Source organism: Cygnus atratus, chromosome 3, assembly GCF_013377495.2.
Source record: "Cygnus atratus isolate AKBS03 ecotype Queensland, Australia chromosome 3, CAtr_DNAZoo_HiC_assembly, whole genome shotgun sequence".
Classification (NCBI taxonomy): Eukaryota; Metazoa; Chordata; class Aves; order Anseriformes; family Anatidae; genus Cygnus; species Cygnus atratus.
The window spans coordinates 65420138-65445093 of NC_066364.1; the positions used below are offsets into that span (position 1 = coordinate 65420138).

Below are 24956 nucleotides of genomic sequence, written 5' to 3' on the forward strand. Positions count from 1 at the left end.
ACTGCCATACAATGTCATTTCCCTGATGAAGCTTGTAATGTGTAGTGGAGGGAAAAGATTTAAAATGCAGTGGTGCAATGCTCCAAGGGAAAATTACAAAGGGAAAAGAGAAGAGGAGGACCATTTGGCAACAACTTTTAAAGATTTCAGTCATACAAGCAAGCTTTTCTTATGTAAATATTGTATCTTAATATACCCCTCCCCCTTTTCTAGCTGAAAATTGTTGTATTTCAACAAATGCAGTGAACTGAAAAGTTCTTTCCATGCTGGGTAAGTGAGCTCCTTCCCATTACTGGGTAAAGATATGAGCACAGATGAAGAAACTGTGCAATTGCATTTTTATGTTCTAAAAAAGAAATAATAGATTTTGAAAGGATCTTTTATGGCGTGCGGATGGAATTCTGGAAAAGACAGAAGTCTCTACAGGTATCTGTCTCTCCAGTGTCCTTCATTTGCTTTAAAAATACACATGAGACTTGTACCTTGCAGGTAAGCTGAAATTGGTCTCGACCTACTAATATTTCAACACTATTACTTCCTATAGCATGTATATCTTCTAAGCTGTGGGGCTGTTCATTGTCTCAAATTGAGGTACAACCTATTTCATGTTACCCACTATGTACATCAATCTCAATTGTAGCTCATGAAAGCACACTGCTGTACAACAGCTCTAAATCAGAAAGTAGGAAACTATTTCCAGTTTAGACAGAGTGGAAATTAAATAAAAGGAATATACTAGCTTTGGCCAGGACAGCAAGAAAACAACCAAAGTCTAAAAAAAATTGCTTCCATACCCTGAAAGACCTGAATGGCAGAACCTAATTCTGAAATTTCATCTGGCAAGGCAATGACTTTCCCTTTCATCCTCCCATGTAATGCCACACTTAGAAGGCAGACAGCTCTCAATCTCTGGAAAGGGCCCAGCAAGTGAAAAGACTCAGCACCATCCCTTGCAGAACTTCGTTCTTCCCCCTTTCCCTATCACAGCACTGACCAGGGCACGCATGAGCTAATTCAGCAACTTTGAAAGGCGACAACCTGTAAAAATAAATGTTAAATTATTCTGAGATCGGGTGCAGTGTGCAGTACAGAGTTCCTCCACATATTATTCTGCTCTATGATGGCCTAGAATGGAAAGTTTCTTCAGGGAGAAATAATCAGGTATTACTTCAGCCTTTAATTCTCACTCCACAGTGGGCCTCCTTTGAGTAAAGACTGCCAACTGTGACAAATTGTGCTGCATCAGTGCTATAATATGAAGTGGAGTCCATTAAGAACTGAGCTGAGATCACCAAACTCATTTTGATTAACCTCCAGGTCACTAAACACTTATAAATATGTTACACAGCAGCTGCTAAACATATTTATATATGCTTAAGGTCACAGCATCATCTGTTGGTTGTTGGAGTTAAGTCAAAAATCTTATGTTTCCTTCTGTGCTGCTTTTAGTAAAGGAATATTCAATATACTATTTAAGAAGTAGTTATCTCAAAGTATACTACCAGACTCTCTCCTACATCTCTCAATTCCCTCCCCCATTTTTCTGGAAGGCTAAACAAAAATGAAGTCTATTAAAAACTGTTTGCTGTACATGTAGTGACATCTAATGGCAAAAATTCAACAGACTGGCTATGAATTCCATAGCTGAACAAACCCCATTAACTATAGGACGTCACAGTATTTACCACATAAACACCAATGGTTGGGTTGCTTAGGAATAACACAAGTGATAATTAGGAATAATAGGAAGAAAATAAAAAAAGAAACATTTATGTGAGCATAATAAAAATTGTCTTCGTGGTGAGATGCAGCTATCCTCCAAGGGAGTGAACTAAACCCCAGTACTTGACCCTTTTGCCTTTTGCACACAGACAACACAACACATTAGAAAATGTAATGGTCAGAGAAACCCTGCATTATGTACGTGCTAGATGACCTGTCAGGTATTTTCCAGCTCTAACTTCTCTAATACTGTGATCCCAGATCATATATTTTCCCCCATTTAGAAGAAAAAGCAGCTGGCTAATACAAATTTAGGATTATGCTACCAGTTTAAACACCATACTTAAGCCTACGCATTTCTTCTTTCTGCTCTACTGTTACAAGATGTCCATGTTTTCTGCAAATAGAAAAGATTAAAAATGGGAAGGGGGTGGGGGGGGATCTTCTTGCTGCTCTGTTGAGAATTTACTAATTTACAGCACTTGCATAACGTCAGAGCCAGTTGATACGCTAGAGGAAAGGGCTGCCACCCAGGGGGACCTAGAGAGGCTGGAGGAATGGGCTGACAGGAACCTTATGAAATTCAACGATGACAGGTACACCTCACAAGGAAGAGCCCCCTGCAGCGATGCTGGCTGGGGCTTGACGGGGGTGAGCAGCTTTGCTGAAAAGGCCCTTGGGGGGTGCTGGCAGACAGGGAGCTGAGCATGAGCCAGCAGTGTGCCCTGGCAGCAAAGAGGGCCAACAACATCCTGGGCTGTGTGACCAGGAGCACAGCCAGAGGTGAAGAGAACTGATCCTCCTCCTTTACTCAGCACTCACTAGGCTGCATCTAGAGTATCATGTCCGGCTACAGACCCCCCAGTAAAGGAGAGGATGATAAACTGGAGTAACTTTCACAGAGGGCCCTTAAGATGGTCAGAGCTGGAGTACTTGCCCTGGATGGACTGAGGGGCCAGGGCTGGTACAGCCTGAGGCAGAGACAGCTTCGGGGGGGTGGAGGGAACACCTAACAGCAACCCTCCTGAACCTACGAGGAGGTCAGCAAAAAGATGGAGCTGGACTCTTTACAGTGAAATATGGTGGGAGGACACAAGACAACGGGCAAGAGTTAAAACATGAGAAATTTAGACTGGGTATAAGTAAACCTTTTTCCCAGTGAAAACAGTCTGACATTGGATCAGGGGGCCAAGAGATGTTGTGCAGTCTCTCTGTCCTTGGAGGTTTTCAAGACCTGACTGGATAAAGCCCTGAGCTCTCAGGTGAGCCTGCAGTGAGGAAGAGGTTGGACCAGAGACTTACTGAGGTCCCTTCCAGCCTGAATGACCCTGTGGTCCTAAACTGTCATCCTCATTGTGCTGTTGATGGTCTGGTATACTATCAGGTCCAAAATAAAAATGGTCAAATTCAAAACATTCCCTTTTAAGAAGGTCGTGTTCTGCCCTTTTGTTTTCCTTCATTTGCAATCTACCCGAAGCTTAATCTGCACTTAATCTATTTTCTCTGCAAAACAAGTAGCACCAGATCTAATTGTGACTTCTGAGCTAATGCAGAAGTCCACGTATTTGTAAAGAGGGGATGACATGCAAGATCTGGTCATCGTTAAAAAGCACAACAAACAAATCGTAAGAAGAGCACTGACAGTACAAAGAAGCACACAAGTGACCTCAGCTGCTGAGCAGTGTCTCTCATATGGGGATGTCTTTCTTTAACTGGGCCCGAAATCACCAGTAGGTTAGTGCGTTGTGTCCAGCTGCCACACAGAAGTCACTCTGTGGCACTGAGCACATTGTGTTGAACGCCTGCTGGTATCTGATTTAGTGTCTCCTCAGAGTTGCCATCTGATGAAGGTTTTTATTGTCATCTTCCTCAGATTTGAACAGGCAACTGTCTACAAAATGGAGTCCAGAGGTAGGTCCAGCTTAGCTATGAACCTACCTTTCTCAGAAGGACAAGAAATGAAAACTCAACTTTCTGTATGGAAACACATCCAAGCACAGAACTGGGGCCTCTCAGCCAGGTCTGCGCAAGGGATGGGAGGGATTCACAGGGGAGCCTCAAAAGCAGGGTGCTGTAAGAGTGGGGCCTTCCCTCAGCTCTGCTGCTCGGGTGCACAGCCAAGGGCCTGGCCGCAAGGCCCCAGGCTGGCAGCACGGGACAGCGAGGTGACAAGGAAGGAGTGGTGCTGGAGGCGTGTGGGGCCCACAGTTGTCTCCATGGCCGTGTGGGGTGGGAAGGGTGCGGCTGCGGTCTCTGCGAGGCTGGCGGTGCTCCTGGGTTGGGGAACGGCTGGTGTGAACTCGCCACCCTTGTCCCAGCCTCCGTGATGGGCCGGCAGGGGACACTACCAGGGAGACCTGCAGGAATGAGCTGAGGTCGGGAAGAGCCACCACCGAGTCACACACGTCCTGGCAGCCACAAGCTTGCACCTAGGATTATTTGGACACCTCTGCATTGTGCTGCCTGATGCTTTTCACAGCACTTGCGTAAGGCAGTGATTTCTCTCAGTTATCCAGCCCTAGGCACTGGACCTGAAAAATTACCCTGTTACCGTGACCTGGCCACCTGAGCAATTGGCTGGTGGGGGGGGGGGGGGGGGGGGGAAGAAAAAAAAAAAAAAAAGGCCCACAAGCTCATGGAAGTTTGCCATTCTCGCTCCAGATCTTTAACCTACATTGGTTTTGCAACGAATGCACTGTAGCATCTCTGGGGAGTAATTTGTGTAAACATTTTAAAAGGAACGTTTTTTTTTTAATGCTGACACACTGCTAAGGTGGCTACTTGATTACAAACTGTGAAAATGACTGCGTTAGGCTGCGCTCACAAATCACAGTGTACTGACCAAATTGCCCTGTGCTTATCTGTGCCAGGTCTGCAGCACGACAATATTTCCTCTCTCTTTTAAATGTCAAAGTATGATTTGGGGGGTTGTTATTTAAACACACTGACCTGCACAATAACTAGAAGTACTTTATTTAAATCTGTCTTGAGCTGGGACTAGCCTTAAGCGCTTATAATCTGTCATACTTTGACACCAAATGGATTATTATAATGAGAGTAATTCAGGAGTGAGACCTGCAAATGCTTTCTCCCTGGAGAACTGACACGTAAACATGTGCATGCAGATACATATGCTCTTTTGTTATGGATTTTCCTTCTTGCTGTATTATGAGCTTCCTTGGAGAAGTGACACCGTTTCTGTCATTGGGGGATATGGGAGAACTGGAGGAGGGAGAAGAGAACAAGGGAATATAAAAAGCAATGTTTCTTGCTTTGCTCTGACTGGAAGTTCATCAGTGAGTCATCACTGTTACCAAAGGCCAACACACACGAAATCTGAATACTGTCTCGAAAAGCTATAAAAAGGCATTAAAGGCAATTCCCATGTAAATAAAACAAACAAATTCAAAATACCACATATGAAAGCTAAGTATCTTCCTCTCTCGTTAGCTGCTACTATAAATGTACTAACCTGGATTTCCATTTCCTCCCTTTGTTCAGCAGGGAAGCTCACCACTTGCAATAACAAAGTTTTAGAAAAGCAGCCATGAAAGCTGGTGATGTTACAGGTGTTAGCTCTGCCATGAGGCTTTTGATGAAATCCATTTTTCAGGTTAGAAGGAGAAAGAGAATTTTATACTTATGTGTGTGCATGCGTGAAAAGGCAGGCCAAGGCTCTGAAATGCACACGACACTGAAAAAACACCATGAAACAAAAATGAAAAATCATACAGATTTGTACTCTGTGTGTGTGTGTGTGTCTGTCTGCTGACACCTGGTACACAGAATGAAAGCCAGACTATTCTGCACAATGACAATGGCAATGCTAAAAACAGGGAATAATTTTCTAGCATCATAATTATATGACAGTGCACATCATCTTGTAATCCACTGCATGCAATCTGACCAAGTAAACTGCCTGTTTCTTGGTCTGACTGATCTAAAGATTATTACATAGCATACTTTTTTGGAAGAATAACAGAAATAGCTTTTCTAAATATACTCCTTTTCTTCTGATTATGCAAATATTTTTGCCTTTAGCATCATCATCATTATTTATATTTCACTAAGAAACAGCCAAGGAGGGAGAAAAAATAAAAAATGAGTTGCTCCTATCAGACTGATTTGATGCTTAGTCCCTCAGAAAAGCAGCCACAAAACCTTATGTTTGTTTATGTGCTATTATCATCACATTAACCATTTTTGCAGTGAAAACATCTGCCTGACAGGCTACCTTTCTTGATACTTATTTAAAGCCCAATAAAACATAACATAAGAGTGTTACACCGCATCAAACACTGGAAGAGCAACAGAAGAGGCATATGTAATTCATGAATATTGATGCTAATAACAATACAGCTATACAACATTTGTACTGCTGAATGCAAGTTAAAATCAGAATAAATGTCTCTGTCCCATTTTACAGATAACAAAAACTGAGGAAGAAATCCAAGATTAGTAATGGTCTAAAATACAGCCAGAAGAATAATAAAGTAGTTGAATACAATGAGGAAAACAGCACAAGCCCGCAGAAACAAATCCTTAACTTCGTTTGATCCTGCTGATATAACGGTGTGTGACTGAAAGACATGAAGGATATTCAGTGAAATACAGTAGTATTTTTTTTTTATAGAGCTCCTTCTGTGTTAATTAGAGTCTTTTTGGTCTGAATTTCACAGTGACTGCAGCATTTGGTCGCCAGTCTTCAAACCCCCAGGGATTCCCTGAAATGCCTTTATTAAACAGCATTCTTACACTTGCAGCGAGACCTCCACACTTGAGTTTATTTGTATAAGAACAAAGTCCTCTGTAGTCATTGCAACCTCTGCTAGATAAATGCAATATAATGCTGTGTGACAGGAAACACAGGACTACTGAAAAGCAGGCCAAGTCAAATGCCTTGTAATCCCATCGAAGCTCTGCTCTTAGTGACCCCTGCCTACCTGCCTGACAATGTGGATTTAAACTGCAGCTCTCAAGGCAGCTGCTTGCACCTGTCCCCTTCCGATAGGATGTCTCTGCACTAAAAGGAGATGCATTTCTTAGTCCAAGTGTGTGATGGGTGAAAGAGGGATGCTGTACAGTAAGCAGAAGCATGCAGAAACTGTGTTTCTAGCAAAAATAAAATAAAATAAAATAAAGCCTTCTACGCATGGTGCAGCCAAGCTGAATCAGAATGCCATGAAGGGTGATTTAGCCTGGTGTGACTTGATATCAAAGTGAGGAATGACTCATATGACTCTCTCACTATGTACCTTCTATTTTTGTGTATGTTTATAAATAGCTTTATTAAGAAGTCGGAAGGCCCTATGAACTCTCTCCCAGAATGATGACTTGAAAGTGGGTAAGAGTCTGTTCCCAGTACACTGATAGCTAGGAGGTCACCAAAGCGTGGTGCTAAAAAGCTGCAGGAACCTAAGGACACACTGTGCATTTCATCGATTCAGGCTCCTCTGGTGTGGCACCACCTCAGAGAGGCTTGACTCCCGTGCTCCCTGCTCTTTCATCTTGGGATGCAATTCTCTTGCTGCCTCTCACCTCATCCTTGCAATGCTCAGTCATATTCTCGCACTGCTTTTGAGCACCACTCAGCTCCACTGAGCTCACTGTGCTGGCAACCAGCTGAAAATCTAATAAAATCCTGATCATTTCATGCCAGCTCCTCAATGTATCTTTTCATAGTAAATGTCATCTGGCTGACAGCACGCTGAACACAACTGTGCATGTGCAGCAGCATGGAGAGGAAGTTCTCCAAAGGGATTTCCCAGCAGACACATTTTCACTTACCTATCTTTGCCCAATAGCCTGGAGCTATTACATGTTTATCAATATTATTACTACCACTACTACCATCAGTCTCAGCATTTTGGCACTCCAGACAGTTTCACAACAGCAGTGCGGTGCATATGTCAACATAGTTTCAGCTGGCTCTTTTCTTCATCTTTGGCTCAGAAGATGCCTGAAACCTACTGTGACAACTGCAACAGGTAATTAATGTGTTAGTGAAAGTGGTGGCTCTCTTAAAAAAAAACAAAAAAAACACACAAGAAAGAATAAAACAACCTACCTTACTGCTGTTAACTGTTTAATATGACTCTTACAAAGTTACTTACATGGCAAGTTTGAACCGATGCTCCCCAGCTGAACCCTATTACTGAAGTGAAGGGCTCTTCCCATTCATATTTCCCAAGGTAGCATTGCTAAAAATTATTTAACGTTCTTTCAATGATCACCATTGTAAAACAGCGTAAAACCTTAACACCACTGTAAAACCTGAAACCCGCCTACCATTTTTTATGTCTCTCACTTTCTGTCACAAAAACCCTAGACTGTTCAGTCACAGCCTTGTACTTGCAGAATATATGTGCCAAATCACACATGGCAGTCATGGCATTAGCTTTCTTCATAAGTCCCATTAAACAGATGGCTATTCTCCTGTTCTCTTCTGACTAGTTCAGTGATTTTAACCAGTAGATCTTCTGGCTAGTAGACAAAAAGACAAACAAAGTGAAAATCTGGTTTCCTCACCTGAAGCATTTCTTGCCAACCAACGAATGAGCATTTGACCTGAAGTTCTCCTGTATTCTTTACTTTTATGTAAAAAATAATTAATGAAGTACTCCATTCTTAATACCCCGAAGATCATATTTTGAAATACAGAATTTCTATGTAACATCTGATTCAGAGGCAAAATGTTAATAAACTACAGAGCCCTACGCTGCAGCACTTCTATAGAGGACAACAGCTCTCCTAAATAACCAAATCAAGCCAAAAATAATCCTTACACAATAATAATCAAATTAGAATAGTCTCTGAGATGACTGAAAATTCTCATTCATGATTCTGAAAATCACCCTTCCTTCCCAACATACTCTCACTTTCACAATTTACGAATTGTTACTTTCCAAAGGAGGGAAGGAGTAGGACTCTTGAGGTCTGTGGTTAATCTCTAATGGCATGAACAGCATACAGCAGTCTACTTGATTGATGAGTAACCAAACTAGAAAAAAACGTCTCCCCAAATCACTGGTTGCCTGCATGAGCTCTGCAGTATGGTGACATTCAGGGCTCCAAAATGATGGATTTACCTTTTAGCGAAACAAAATTCCAGATAAAAACATATTTCTCTCAGTCTCCCACAAGAAATGGCTTTGGTTGGCTCAGCACGTAAAGTTTCTCCCCATCCTTACACAATTTTATCAGCAATTTTGAGCTGGTCTACAAAATGCATCTCCATTAAAAAAAAAATAAATCACAAAAGAGTGTTTCCAGCTCCCCCTTTGCTATAGTAAATGCATACAAGCTAAGTTGTGCTTTACCCCTCCTAATACATTGCAGAAACAATCCAAGTATGGTTCTGCTTTGAAAAGCAAAAACATGAGGAAAGGAAGTGGGAAGTGCCCTTTCAAAAAAAGAAAATAAAAAACACATAGCTTGACCTAAATGGCTGTTTCTTGTGAAGACGGAAGAAGCATGGACCTAGAAATTACAGTTACAGGAATCATTAATATTTGGACTTCAAATCACAAACTTGGCACAGAGAGAAAATATTCCACCCCTTGCTGCAGCCACCCTCAGGTGGAACAAGCGCAGGAGCTACCCTCAGCTCACAGCAATGCCATACAGTCACTTAGGCCAAGAAGCAATAGTGCTTCATCCAATTACACTATACAGGGACCTTTTTTATTTTATTTTATTTTGGAAGCCAAAATGAAGCTTCACTGACTGGAATTTACTGCTTGGATATTCAAACAGTGCTACCAGAAAGCAAAGTAGGGCTTATTTCAATGAAATCTGTCAGGATCCCTAAAGAGATCTTTGGACAGGTGGGATGGGGGGCAAACAACCCGACACCTTGAGGCTTGAGAACTGGGAATGGGCTGAATTTGAACAGGAGTGATTCCTTCCCAGTAACTGCATATGAATGCTAACTAAAAGACTGGGCAGAAAGAGCCTTTCTGCCAGGGGCTTATTTCAAAGACAACAGATAACGCACCCCAGCGCTGGCTCCAATTATGGCTCCCAGTCCTATCCTAGCCTCCGTTTACTTTGGGGATTTCACAGTGGGCAGCCTTTCATCTAGAAGAAGCCTGGTTTGAATAAGCAAAGAAACTTGAATGAGTACTTAACCTTCCTGCACTCCAGCGCACTTCCCAGCAGAGAACAGCACCTCCAAGCTTAAGAGGAAAAGGGAAAACAATGGAAAATACATGCCCTCTCCAGGGATTAAAGACATGAAGTTTTATTGTAGCACTTCAAGTCTTCCTGCCACATAACTACAGCTTTTTAAAATCACAATTAGAATTTTAAACTCAAAGTTTCAAGATCAAAAAGGCTAGACTGGAAAATACTGCATAGAAATTGACAGGATCTAGGATGTTAAACACCTGAAAGAGTTCTGTTTTTTATTTATATTATTCTTTTTTAAAAATTTATTTGCAATTTTCGCCTTGATCTTTTTCCTTTTGACATTTTAATGCACCGTGTCCATTACTATATTTCCTCACCAGTACCTTCTAGTCCATCAGCAGTGCTGCATTACCCTGCCGTTGAAGAAAATAATATGGAAAAAGTGCTTTGCTGGCACCAGCGACATGGAGTATGAATTATACATACATAGCAGCAGAGAAACGCTGATGGAAGGTTAGTCTGTGTATGTGTGTGAGCGTGCGTGTGCATATATATACACACAGGCTATAAAGAAGACATATAGAATACATGTTTTTATCTCATTTACGCTAATTTTAACTCTCTCTCTGTACAACAGAAACCCTCTAATATCATTGCAGCTTTTTTAGATCAGTTTGAGGACTGAATACAAACTTATCTATATTATTTTCAGCTCACCACGATGAGGCTGTAGTATGTACTCTCACTGTCCTGAACAAGTACTGGGAGCCAGTCATGGGCTCCCAGTATGGCTATGGGCTTAATTATCCATTAACTATGGACAAAACAGTATGCCTTTTCATTAGAAAGGAAAAATGTCTGTTGCTTAAGATGATAAAACAAATATTTTAAGATTTCATTTTATAAAGAGATGGATGTAAAACCTATTCATATACAACTGCACACATTCCTCATGGGTAAGTCCAAAAACAACTATATATTTTTTCCTCAGGTTGTGGGATCTCTGCATATGGGGTTCCCCCCAAAGTTTTGAGGCTGTTGGCCTTGGAGTCCTTTTTATACTGAAGCTGAAGGAACTTGTCAAAGATCTACACAAAAGGTAAGGATGATGGCAGTGGGCAGGTTGCTGCACTAGATTCTTCTACCGCTCTCTTTGCCTCCCCGCTCCCCAAGTAAATAAGTAGCAAGAACTAACATCTATAGGCAATCTGTCCTTCCAGTGTCCTTACACAAAATGCAGAGAGTAATCCTAGAAAGGCAGCCCACGTAGCATGTCTTTCTCTGTCCTTTAAATTGTGGCTACCCTTCTCCATATAATCTATAACCCATATAATCTATAATCATCAACAGCATAAATGGACTAGATTGCCACTCTTGTCAAATGTCCCCCAAGACTTTACTTATCTCTTAATACACTTAATACCAAATTCTAGCATAGAATAGAAAGTTTTGAGTTCTGTGACTGAAGGGCAGATTGATCAGCTAGTATGATCCTGCAGCCCTTGTTTTCCCTGTATTTGGGGGAACAACTCAAGTCAGAGCCAGCCCCGTGGCTCCACGAAGCCTTACTTAGTGGTAGTAGACTCTAAAGGCCTCTGTGTTCCTGAGGACTTATCTTGTCAAGCTGCCAGTGAACTAAAAATCTGGAAGTTAAAAAATCTACTTCTCTACAGCTGGATGGGAACTTCAGAGTTTTTATGTTTTAGAATCATGGAAAGCACACACATGTATGTATCGTCTATGATTACTCACCTTTTGTAATGCACTTTGCTCAAATTATGGTGAACCAACTGCTGAGCAGTTTAGACAGAACCACGTTTTAAAGTGCCTAAAAATATGTCAAAGCAATGCAACACCATATATTACTACAGAGACTGAACACCATCTCTCAGGTGGCATAGGGAACAGTGAACAATAATATAAATATCCATCTTAGATTTAGCAACCCGATCACCAGGATTTAAAATGGCCAGAGGTTGCAAATAGCTAAGCTGGATCCCAATTCCTCTCTTTAATAAACTACTATGTCTAAATTGTCTTCTCTAAAATCAATGAAATTGAATTCTAAATTCATTCAATCTATATTAAAAAAAATTGCTTTAATTTACAAAATTGGAACATGCAATCCCAAGAAGCATATTAAAATAGAATTCACTGAGTTCAAAAACACTGCATTCAAAGATAGGATTGCTCCTCTTGTAGGCACATCAAAACTCATTTTAAAGTAATTAGTTCAGGTATTGATGACTGTAGTTGCACCAGCAAAAGGCTCACTTACCCATCTAGTTGGATGTGTACTTTACTGCCAGCTAGTACAGAATTAAGTCTTCCTAAGGCCATGCTGCTAACAATGTTACAACATGGCTATTTCACAACCATTTTCTTTTTATTTCCATATACCACAGTCACATCTTCAACTGTTAAGACATATTCAGAATGACACTCCCTGCTGGCAGAGACGTACTGAACATGATGTTGACAAGCACGTAGCTCCAAAAATGTCTATTGACTTCAGTTGTCAAACTAACAATCAATTCTCTAATGTCTGTACTGCGCATTTACTGTTGCAGTAAACATAAAAGCTCACAGTGAACACACAGTTCCCAGAAGTTTCAAGATGAGCATCCACGAACTGAGGAACTCATAACTGGCTAGAGTTTTGAGAAGATACTGGCTAAATTTGCTGCCTTTCACATCCCCACTAGCAGAGAAAATGCTATCTTGTTTGTTTAAAATGCTTGATTTTACTGAAGAATCACTGTGTTGCAGATCTGTACACACATAAATATTTATATATCACTATAAATATGTCTATCGTTGCACGAATTATAGTGTGCTAAAAGATTTAATATTTTGAAACCATCTTGTCTTTAGAGGTCTCCACTGAGTTGCGACCTCCAACAGCAGAACCAGCCTCTGGTGTCCTGGCCAGCGCTAACAGAAGTTACCAAAAGTATTTGCTTGGAGTTCAGTGGATATATTAGGCCTTCAATGTACAGTCCTTATCAGTCAACAGGTGTGTTGCAACCAAGAAACAAAAAGGAAAACACAATTTTGCAGTTCCTTCACACTGTCTTCCTGAAAATAAGTAGAATTACAATACAGTGTATTAGAGAGTTACTTTGCGTAGCCTGTTGTAAACTGTTACCCAGACCAAGCTTAAACATCCTTGGCAGTGTGAAACCACAGATATTGCTGGTCCAACAAAGAGATCTCTGAAAGACAACTCTTTCTTTCAGCCTGACATGTGAGATCTCATTTGGGAAATGCTGGCCTGGGTGCATGGGAGGGTAGTACATTTTAAGATTTTAGGTTACAGGAAAGGTGTTCTGTAGCTGTAGAAAGCAATCCAAGCTTGATATAGAGCTGATCTCCTGGTGAGGTCAAAGGCTAACTCAAATGGTGTAAGCCTACTATCTTCCACATCCACTGCTTCTACTTTCATATTTTCATCTTTCCTAAATAAGAGTAGTGGTCTGCACTGATGATGATACCTAGGTATAACCAGCTGACACTTAGATCTTGATCATCCAGCCCTTGTTAACTAACATTGATTTTCTGCCCCAGTGGAAGTGATTTCATTCTGATGCATGCCATTTAAATTCATTTTACACAGCTGCTTAATGTGGCTTGGCAAAGCAGAGGCAAACCAACTTTCTATGTCTAAATGAGACTCCTGAGTTGGTAAAGGACAAATCCTGTGGATTAGCAGCTGAAGATAAATTTCTCTCCCCTATTGATACTTGGCTACTGATTCAACAAGTTGACCTTGAAGGGGATCACAACCAACTTGTATAGAAATACTGCTGTGTAACCATGACTCTGACACAACCATTTCATTTTCCCCTTAATTCCACATAGAGGGGTGTGTTTTGTGGTAATGAAAACCCAACAGTTTGTGAACTCCACAGCTGAATCTTATCAACTCAAGACATACAAAGAAAAAGGCTGGATATTATTCAAGCATTTTGGCATATAACAGTAGATGTCTTTTCAATTAGAGAAAATAGTATGGTGCAAGTTTTCTCCCATTTCACTGATTTCTGCTTTTTAAACAGAAGAACCAGTAGAATTCTGTTTTCATTTTTTGTTTTGCTTTTTACTTTTTCATGTGCACATATATGAATGATGTTATTAATGAAAGAAAAAAAAATACAACACAAACAAAAGCAGCTATGGAAAACTGGTGATTAGAACTTGTTAATAACCATGAAGGCAGCAGTAATCTGGGTATTACAGATTTCCTACAGAGGTAGTAAATGAAGTAATCTGATGGCAGGGAAGTCCATGAAACATGAATCTCAAGTGAAACTAGACAAGGTTGTGAGCAAGCAACAGGCTATCAGCCAGTGTAGATACATTCTCCCTGCGCTTTAACTTATAATATGGTTACAGAAATCACAGTTGGAAGGACTTTGTTGAAAAAACAGTAGCTACATTTCAGGCAATGTTTTGGACCGAATACCTAATACTCCTAAAAATCCTTTTAGCTACTGGCTGAAATTTTTCAAAGATGTTCACGCTCAATTACAGTGTAATAAAACTTCAAAGAAATTTCAAAACTTCAAAATCCCATTAAGAAATCCTGTCATCACTTCTGCAGTAAATCACGTCAGAAAGGTATCACACTTCGGGGGAGTGGCTCACTGCTGAGACCATAATGACAAAAACATTAACAAGTCAGGAGAATGACGTTGCACAGCCCTGCCGCGAGGCAAAAACATCACCAAAAGGAGAGAGAGATGATGCCTGGGTTGCAGGGAGGATGGGGAGAGAGGGGGGAACCCATTCTTTCTTGGTGATGAGCTTCTTCATTTCCCTCTCAGGCATGAAGGAAGCAAAGCCATGCCAAAAGCCATGCAGAATGTCTGTGAGCGAGAGGCATGCGGATTTTCACCATACTCCGACAGTGCTGTTAGCAAAAAGATAACAAAAAACTAAATCCCCTCTATAATGCAAGTATGTGTGTATCTTTCACATGGTTTTTATATTCCTTCAGCTGCCAGATGGCATGTTCATAAACATAAAAAAAAAAAAAAGCCGAGGTCGCACAGCAAGTCCAGTTTATATAGCTACCTACTGGTACTGACCAGGCTGGTGCATCACGGGAGCCTGAGCGTTGCCATAGGTGGGGTGCTGTGAAGAAAACATGGGGTGTCCGCCAGCCCCAGCCTGGCTGGGATAAGCAGGCGACCTAATGTATGGTGGCCTAAAGCAGAACAAAAGAACAGCCTCTTTGGATTTGCTCGGTATCACAAATACGAATCACTGACAAGTACATTCCTTCAGTGTACAAGGGAAGGAGGACTTGCAGTAATAGCCAGAAGCCATCGTGCTTTCTCCCTTACAGATGACTTGAGATTGAGGGGAAAACAGCGTGCTTGTGGCATCAGAGGGGGGTGACAGGTTTCGCTCCATTTGCAGTTTATAAATGGCCCTATATATAGCCAGTATTTGCAATAGGTATTTGATGAGTGCATTTCCTCTACAGGTGCTGGATCACTGGAATGAGCGTTCTGTGATGAAAAGGCTCTGAAATGGTGCATTTTTGCCCAGGCAAAGCTAGAATCCAAAAGCAGTTCTACAAAACTGACTTGGGAGGAAGGTTTGAGAGATAGGAGCGGTGATCAGTTAATCTAGTTTTTGATCAAACACCACACACTATGCCTGAAGTGTAAGCTGAATCACAACCAAATACCTTGTACTTATTACAAACCAAGTCTTGCTGCAAACACCAACAAATATGTCCTTTTCCTTTCATTATGTGATTATAAAGAAAGTGTCCCTGCAGCTGCAGCAATGGCCCATTTATTCCTTCTTGCCTGACCTATCAGCTTACAGCCTAACCAGCCAGCCAGAAGCAGACTTCTGTAAATCTGACCAGACAGGTCTGTTAAAACACCCAACACAAGCAAGAGACTGCTGGTTCACAAATATCTGCAGAAGCATGGTCTATTTTAAAGGAGCGTGGTTCTGTCTCTCTGAAGAAGAACACGAAGTGCACTAAATTTACTGTTATTGTTTTAGAAGTTTGCTGTTGCTTATCACCAGAAGCCACCTGCCTTCCAAATTTACAAAGCAAGAAAGCAACAGATAGAGGGACACATTAAGTTGCTGTTTTTGTTTCTACGTTGTGTCTTGGAATCACAGCAACTCTCGTGTCCACAAACACTGGTCTTGAATGATAAATACCTGTATGTGTGTATGTGTACATGTGTATGCATATGCATAAATGAATGCAAGATGCTTGATACTCACACACACATAAACTCGCTTACCAGAACAGTAGAACCAGCTTTGTGTAATTCTCAAATGCAATGGAACTTCTCTTAACATAAAAAAAAAAAAGATAATAAATATAGCAGGAATTATTTCAGTCCAGGGAAATGTGGAAATTACTTCATCCGAAAATTTCCCAGAAAATATGATTTCACTGTAAGTATTCAGTCATCTTAATAACCATGGACAGAAAAATGCCTTTGCCAAAATCCACGCACAAATGGCAGTATGCAGTTATGCTGTCCAAAGGGGAGACAAGAAGCCAGACAGTGGCTCCAGCCTCCACAATCCTAAATTTGCAGATTCTCTCTTACAGATGCATAGGTGGCAGTTATCAACTCCAGATAACTACACATTGATTTTATGCCTCCTTCTGCCTTTCCCCTCCAGCTGCTCCCCATAGCATGCCTGCCTAGGAACAAGAACATCCCGTAGAAGAGAACTGTCATCATGGCTGCCACTCACAACGTGGGCAGTAAGCACAAGACTTGATGGGCAGCTTCATAAGCTTCCTTACTCCCTGGCAGGGGCGAGCTGCCAGGGACGTGCTGGCCCTCTCTCTACCAAAGATCAAACACACATATCCAGCTCATGGGTTTCAAGTTGTACAGGGCTTGTTTTCAACTCCTAATGTCACCACAACCCTGTGGGTTTTCCTAAAGCCTACAGTGCCAAGAACCAAAATGGAAGTGCCTGTCATCTTCGTCATCACAGCTGCTTTTTGAGAGTGTAACTCAAATATCCAACGGCATGCTTTCCCCTTGCATTTAAAGAAAATATTCTTCCCACACACCATCTCTCGGAGACAAGGGCACAGACAGAACATGTATAAACGCATATGTGTGCACCTCTACAGCACCGTTGCTTCAGAAATGATAAAGAAAAGCACTGCCACTCGTTTCAGCTCCTTTCACCTGGTTGCATACCTGCTCTGAGCGGAGTTTGCAGCAGCCTGCATCACTGCAGCAGCTGCCTCCTGTGCCTTACGGTTCACAGTTGGCATGGGTGGGCCCATCCCGGGGCCTCCCTGCTGAGACATGCCAGGAGAATTGGGGGTCATACTGCTCATGTTTCCAGGAAATGGTCTGCTCTGCATCCCAGCTGATGGCATCCGTCCCAGGGGCATGGTACTACAAGGCTGGCTTGGCCCCTGTCCATGCATCTGACTGTTGGCATTTATACCCATGCCGGGTCCTGGGCCACTGTAGCTTGTGTTGGGCACGCCAGTGTATGTTGGTGGTCTGGAGTAGTTTCCTAAACAAAATGATAAAAAGAACAGAGAATAACATTAAGCCTTTGAGCAAAGATTTCTGTTTAGGACATTAGCAGCCGCAGAAGTGACACATACGAACTGAAGGGAACCATGCAGGACCCAAGTCGGAGTGACTTTGTCGCCATGAGGACAGGCATGGAACGGGACAAGCTGCCCAAAGACGCTGTTTGGATTCCCCTGAGACCCATCTGGATAAAATCCTGAGTAACCTGCTCTGATCTTACATCTGACCCCGATTAGAGTACAAGATTGGCCTAGAAAATCTCCTGAGCACCCTTCCAACCTGAATTATCCTATGAACACCATTTCCACGTACCCTTAAACATTTTCTGCCTAATAAATGTCATGGGATAACAGCAAATACAGAAAAACACGGCCTCCAGAGGGTTAACAACACAGCACACAGTTCAAAAACGCCTTGTGCAGTAGAGATACACGGCATGTAAGAAGCCCATTACAAAAGCTCAAGAGAGAGTCTTACTTTTGTAATTTCATGTCCTCATTCTTCATCTTCCTGCAATTTCTGCAACAGGCTATTCTCACTGGATCCTTGCTCCTAACCATTCTGTCCATTTGTGTCAGAGATGCTTTGGACTGACCTATTGCCAGGCCCTTAGGAACATTCCCTCTCCCTCCCACCCTCACCCTGGTAAGTGAAAAGCTTGGCTCTGCCAGCAAAAAGCATCTTAGCTTACAGTGAGGTTCTTCTGGGGAAACTAGTATTACAGGAGTAATCACCAATACTACAAAGATGCTAATATAAAGAGGTGCCTTATGAAGGATGGCATGAAAACCTGGCTGACCCCAGTCTCCATTGTCACCGGAACCAACTACACCACTTGCAGCAGCTTAAATTGAGTACTTGATTACCTGAGTACTGACTTTCCTATCATATTGAGAGCTAAGAAAAAGTAAGTATATGGCATTCAGAGTTTTAGAAACAGATCCAAACAGCATGAGAAAAGAAAGAAAAATGGTAAAGATATGACAGAAAAGTATTTTAAGAAACGGATCGCATTACACTACTTCGGTCATCAGATTTGACTCGTCTTTATTTCCATCTCATCCAGATTAGTGGAAATGTGACCCATTCCCTCCCTGTGGGATGCCTCAGAGCAGAGTTTCCTGACTACTCTTAGATATTCCCACGCTCGTTTGAAGGCGGCAGCCAGTGGACTCTTCCTGAGCGTGGAAATCAGCTATATCTTTCCTCAGGCCTCAGCTACCAGGCAGAGGAGTCAGCGGCATGCAACTCCTGTTTATATTTAAAATAAATATATTCATTCAGCATTTGAATGCACACATAATTAATTCATACGCTCCTGCTGCTGTGCTTTGGCTAATCCTCCCCTCCTCCCCACCCAGCAACTGACTCACTCTGGTAGAAGTTCTCTTCAGCAAAAACATGTGTGACCTACGCTTTCCAAGGAAATGGAACAATGCTTCACTTCTGTTCTAGAAACCAAATTTGGCCATGCGTGTTTTTTTTTTCACAGAGGGATCCACGAGATGTGGTTTAACAGAGATGAAAGGCTGAAGATTCAGCTGCGTGATGACTTCAGACCGCCCTGTCTTTTCTTCTCCTCCTCTAGGCTCAGCTGCTGCCAGCTGACCGTTTGCTGTGCAGCGAGCCATCGCTCCTAACCAGGGTTCTGTTTGCTGAGACCTGCTCAAGCCACACCTCTGATCCAACGTATGTGCCTGTATATGCCCACAAACCAAAGGGCTTGTTAGTTTCTTACTGCTCTGCTTAGTGTTAAACCTGTAACACAGAACTCGGATGTTGCTCTGGTTTCCCAGTTGCTTTCTGCAAGAAAAATACAATGCAGTAAGGTGGAGTGTATGTACGCTCGAGGATTACATGCACCCAGTTAACACATTTTATGTATGTGCTATTAGAAACACTGCTTCCAAAAGTGAAGCAAATTCATTCCCTGCACTAGCAGACCTGATATCCATAATTACTGGGAGCTACTGTCAGTCCAATTTACATAAAGCCAATTTGTTTTGTCAGTTCAGCTCTACAAAGTACGGTTCAGCAGCACACTTGGAGGAGCAAACACCAATGCTAAACACTATTGCTGTTTTGATGCTATTTTGGATTGGGACATAAAATCTCTTCTTTCATGTTTTGGCTTCTCCAGCATAAGCACAACACAGAAAAAAAAAAGCAGTGGAATCTTCTCCACAAAAATATGTGGCTCAGTTAAAATAGCTCCTAATCATTCATCTCCAGGGATACACGTCCAAGAGCACAGGGAAGTGGTATCTTCTCAGTAAGGAAAACAAGTTTCAATGTTTTTTCCATGTTTTTTTTTTTCCTAAGCATTTCCTCAATACCTCAAGTACTAGCTATTCTTATACCTTTCCCAAACCACAAAAAAGGCAAAATAAAAGCCAAACAAAATACAAGAGGAATTGCCAGGAATGAGGAGTGCAATCTTATTTCCATGTTTCTCTAATAGATTAGTAATTTGTTGGCAGTGGCTTTGACAGAAAACAGATGGATGCAGCATTAAACACAATGAATGCAGCAGATGCTAGGCCAGCCCACATCAGCTGGACGTGTCAGGCAGCCAAGTCCAAGAGCCCACACTTTTCAAGTGGGTACAAGCCTGGCAACAGCGGCTGTACAATACCACCGAACAACTCCTCCCCTCCATATCAAAGGGATTTTTGATTCCAGCTCCCCCAACCAGAGCAGAATTGTGCCCACAGACACGGTGTCTCAAATGAATCAGAAAACAACATGGTAACTGGAATCAGGAGGAAAAAAAGAAGCATAGTGAAGATAAAACATGAAAAAGCCTACTAACAACCTGCCAAAGACAGATGTTCATGCTGAAACTTCAGTCCACTTTGTCCAGGTTTGCTGAACAAAGTGCTCTGATACCTTGCCATTTCTAGGGGAGCCAAAGAGAGGGCAATGTGAGAACTGCCTGCTAGCTTTGCTCTCTGCTTTAGGGAGAGACGTCAGATTCATGGTATTAAAAATAGTATCTAAAAGACATTTTAGAATTGTTTATATGTTCACTTAACCATCAAGTTTTCCCCATACAGATACAGACAATTTAAATATATTGTGCTGAATTCCTTGTAAAGTATTTCACCTAGGGGAATTCAGTAGGCATGGCTGGTTTTTAAGTCTTAACTCCACGGACTGTAGCACGTGTGGGACTGAACTCAGAGGTCCAGACTCTCAAAATAGTTAGGGCAGCTCATCCTTAAGATGCTACCACTTTGAAATCTAGGCTCTTGAAATCAGTGGGAGCAAGATATCAAAGTGCTTCTGTGAAATGAGTTCAACATTAAAGTTACAGTCCAACATTAAAGGTTACAAAGCACAAATACTCATTCATACTACTTTACCACAAACAAAAGGGTGTTTAACTTACCATGAAGTTTTGGGGTTTGGGTTCAAATACATTCACTAGTGGTTCTTCTCTTTGTTATACCCAAACAGAACAGTGTTACTGCTGAATTCAGCAGGAAAAGGTAGGGAGATGGGATGCATTTCCGACAGCTTTTACGGATCTGCAGTAAGTTTTTTTCTGCCCTGGTTTTAAAAGATCCAACCGACTGTAGTATCTGACTGCTCTCCCGAGTGCATTTAAAGGACATTTTGCTGTGACAGCAGTTTGATACTCGGGTCATAGTCCAGAGCTTCATTAGCTCACAAGCTAGATGTTGCCCAAATACAAAACAGAAAGGCTGTTTCTTTCAGCTCCGATTCTCACTTTGCTTCTTTTTATTCTTGGGGACAGAAAACTGCTGGGAGTTAACCAAAAATTAAACTACTGTTCTGTACTCTATGCTCCTGTTTTATATCACAGACATATAGAAGTGTGCAGCCAAAGCCATTTTTTATTTTTGTGGGAAATGCTTTCACAGCATTGGGCTAGGTCCCCAGTCCAGAATTGCTTCCTGGGCAAATATGTTCTACTCTTTTTATAGATCTAAATGTCATGTAAACACACAAAGAACAAATAAATCAACTATATGCATCTGATGGATCATTCTGCTCTTGTGAACTGTGGGTTAATTCTTCCAACTCAAACTTACTGGTGTAGTCTTCACCACAGCGAGCAATTCCATTGCAGAGAAAGACAGCAGACTTAAGCGTTAGTTTCCAGGACTGAACACATAGCAAAATACAATATTTAGACTATGTTTAAACTCAACATTTAAGCTTAATGTCACAAAATGCTTTGACACATATATAAAAATACAAGCAGTCCTATCCAACTCAGCCAATGCTTAACAATATTCTGGAGGAATGCCTATGTGAGTAAAATGAGAAAAGCAAACAAAATCCTTGAGAATTACTGTAGTTTAATAATTTAAGAACTAGTTTGCAACCCAGGTGGTTTTTAATTTATTTGTTATTTTGGCAATAAAAAGTAAATGGGGATACAGTATTATAAATTCATCAACACCGGCATATAATTGTGCTTTGTAAGAGAGTATGTTAAGAGATGTAATTACAGATTACTTTCATTAAAAATGAAAAATGCTATTAAAATCTTAAATCCAGGTAAGTATATGACTGAAATATCATCATATTCATTCCAGTATTTTATTAATGGTCACATTCGCCCAGTGAAAACGCAGTATTCTTCTGCTCTATTTGTTACCTGTAGAGCTTAAAGCCTGCAGGGCCCTAATTTTATGATGACCAGTGCACAGGATCACCAGTACTCTCTGAGAGCTGGCAAAAGAACATGCTTTTCATCCATCACACTATTCACCAGACCCCTCTGAAACGGCCTGTTAATGACAATGATGCTCATTTTCTTCCTGCCCCTCAAGTTCACTTTTTAATAGCTGTTTCTTCCTGACCGCGACCCATAAAATCATTACATAGGCACTTTCATCTACAGCGAGAGGAAAAGAACTGCTGAACTCAAGCAAAAAAGAAAGTAGTATTCGGCGTGTTACTTAAATGCATTGATTTAGTACAAAAACCTTTCCACTCAATCAGTGTGGATGGCTAATGTTTTACTGCACTTGACACCCACTATTCCCATGGTTCGGAATCTCAGCAGCAGCCGTACAGCTGGAAGTCAGGATAGCACATCATAAATCCACTGGATTTTTACCAGTTAAGCTAGTTGCTCTCTGTGCAGATAAAAATAAGCACTTGGACAGCATTTTATGGCCACAAAACGCTTTCCAAATAAAAGGAAAGCACCAGTCAACTAGAGTTGGGTAATTAATCTTCACACATGGCTATAAGGCATTACTAGCCCCATTTTACAGTTAAGGAAAGCAAAGCAGAGAAATGAATCTACTTGCCTAAGTTGAAAGATCGAGTAAAAGGCAGAGCCAAAATTAGCAAGTAGGAGAGTTTGGCCTGTAGCCCTGTGCTCAGAAGACTAAAACAAATGCAACCCAGAGATGAAAAAAAAAGGAACATTGCATAGGGCAGCAAGATGCCCTTCAAACAACAGAACTAGTTCTCAGAAACCCTGGAGACCGAAATAACCATCCTTGCTAGCATGGGCAAGCCACTGGGCCCTTATGGAATTTCCCATTTCTGGTTCCAATCCTTTTTAATGATTTTCAATAAGAAAGAAATAGTAGGAATTGCTGAAATAGGAGAGGTTCTTGATGTACCTTTAAAGAAAATACTTCCCCTTATATATTCTGCAGCTTGACTTGAAGTCAAATTAAACCTCTAAACAGATGTATGCTTTATAGGGGTTATCCATTAAAGGCAAAACGACAAGTTCAAGGTTGCATACATTGAACATCCAGGGGCAGAAATTGTTTCTTCTGTTTTTGTTTTAGTCCTTCAACAATTTTGTCAAACAAGCAAAATAAAAGGAACTGTCTCTCAGTCTGAAGGGTTAGTTAAAATTCACAAACCGTATGCATTAGAGCTCAATATTATATTCCCACAGTAGCCACAGTATTATTATGCTCGTTAGAAGACTTAACCCTCGCAGTCACTGCACTATCTCAGATTGGCCTTGGGATTCCATCTAAGAAAAGAAGTCCTATTTTGGGATTGGCGTTCGGACCCTTGTTCCATGCGTGGTCAAACTCAGCCTCATCGCAGACATGACATGCTAGGCCTCCTAAACAATAGCCCTGGCAATGCAACAGATTCATCACTTCCTTGCTCAGTTTATCAGCACTATTTTTATACAAAGGTGCTAATAACAGAAACAGTTGCTTCCACGAGGTGTAGCTCCATCTCTGAATGACCTTTTTTATTTTTTTTTTTAAAGGACAGGGCATGGGGGTGTTGTGTGTATGTGGATTTTATTTATTTATTTATATTTTTATTAAGTCACACACCTACCTGTCTTCTTATATACATGATACATCTCTCTCTTTTTTTTTTTTACAAACATATATATGTATATGAAAATATAAGTATTAGCAGCAAGGATTTTACCTTGTGGTCCATACTGGCTCATCTGAGGCCCATAAGTACCACTTGAATTACTCTGCTGAAAGCTACCAATTCCAGGATGCACTTGGCCTCCAGGTGAGGGGTGTGGTGACATGGAAGGTCCAGTTTGTTGAGGTCCATACTGTGACATTTGGGGGTTCCTCTGTATGCCTGCCATAAAACCTAAATGGAAAAAAGCACCAAAGTAAAATTTAATATTAATGTGACTGTTCTTTATTTAAGAAATCCTTGACATTCCAGAAACAAACAAAAACCAAACAAAACTCCTTAGTTATTTTCAGACTAAAAATATCCAGAAAACCAGTATTGTTCATACAACAGAAATAAATGCACCTCGAAATCAGCAAAACTGTCTCAGTAACCAAAACTTGTATACAAGCTTCACAAGCTTTTAGTTGTAAAAGAAAGACAGGGGAGTCCTGCTTAGTTACAAATGGCTGCTGATTTTAAAACTAGAATGATCTCTAGAAGAAAAAATAAAAAGGCAAATGTCTGCATTAACTAACAAATAGTAGTGAATTTGCCTGACTGATGATAGGAATATCATAACTTCCAAAAATACAGTTTGCTACTAAAATGCATACCTTCAGCCTACAAAAGTCCACTGTAAAGATTCCTATTGCCCACACATCCTCAGAAGCTAAGATTTCCCTTTATGTGAAGACCAGCCAAACCAGCCAGAAAAAAGGTCACTTTGGCATATATCTGTGCTCTAGGTCCTTCTTCCAGTCTGTCACCAGCATGTCTGCACTACATTCTCTCTTCCTTCTCCTTTCATAAATGTATTAACGAATCCCAATTTAATTTAAGGTTCAAAAGCTGCAGCAAATACCTAGTAAAATGCTATAAAATCTGGAAACTTCATACAAAGGAACAGAACCAAGCCGAGTAAATGAGAGGTAGAAGAAGGTTTTTCTGTTTATTCTTTTAAGTTTTCGTAAAATGGGAGAAATCTTGCAATCCTGCCCGTGAACCATCTATGAAGGGATGATGGTTTTGTAGTATTTCATCCTGATAAGTTTTAGTGCTGCTTTCAGTGTTGAAGAGGACGTACTGATGAGACAGCAAGTTATTTTCCTATTTCTTGAGGAAATCCGTGTTCTTTCCTGTTCTGTTTGCATATGAAATTTC

General features: G+C 41.2%; 1 protein-coding gene across 4 annotated transcripts in view; it reads right to left on the reverse strand.

The window, feature by feature from the left end:
* The window catches only part of ARID1B (AT-rich interaction domain 1B), a 325953-nt gene that overhangs the window by 44766 nt on the left and 256231 nt on the right, over nt 1-24956 (reverse strand). For all 4 annotated transcript variants that reach the window (XM_035538357.2, XM_050709609.1, XM_050709608.1 and 1 more), the window contains 2 exons: nt 23808-23987; nt 17058-17385 (listed from right to left, as the gene is read on the reverse strand). In XM_035538357.2, coding sequence (XP_035394250.1) covers nt 17058-17385; nt 23808-23987 — 508 coding nt within the window. The remainder of the gene's footprint in view (nt 1-17057; nt 17386-23807; nt 23988-24956) is intronic.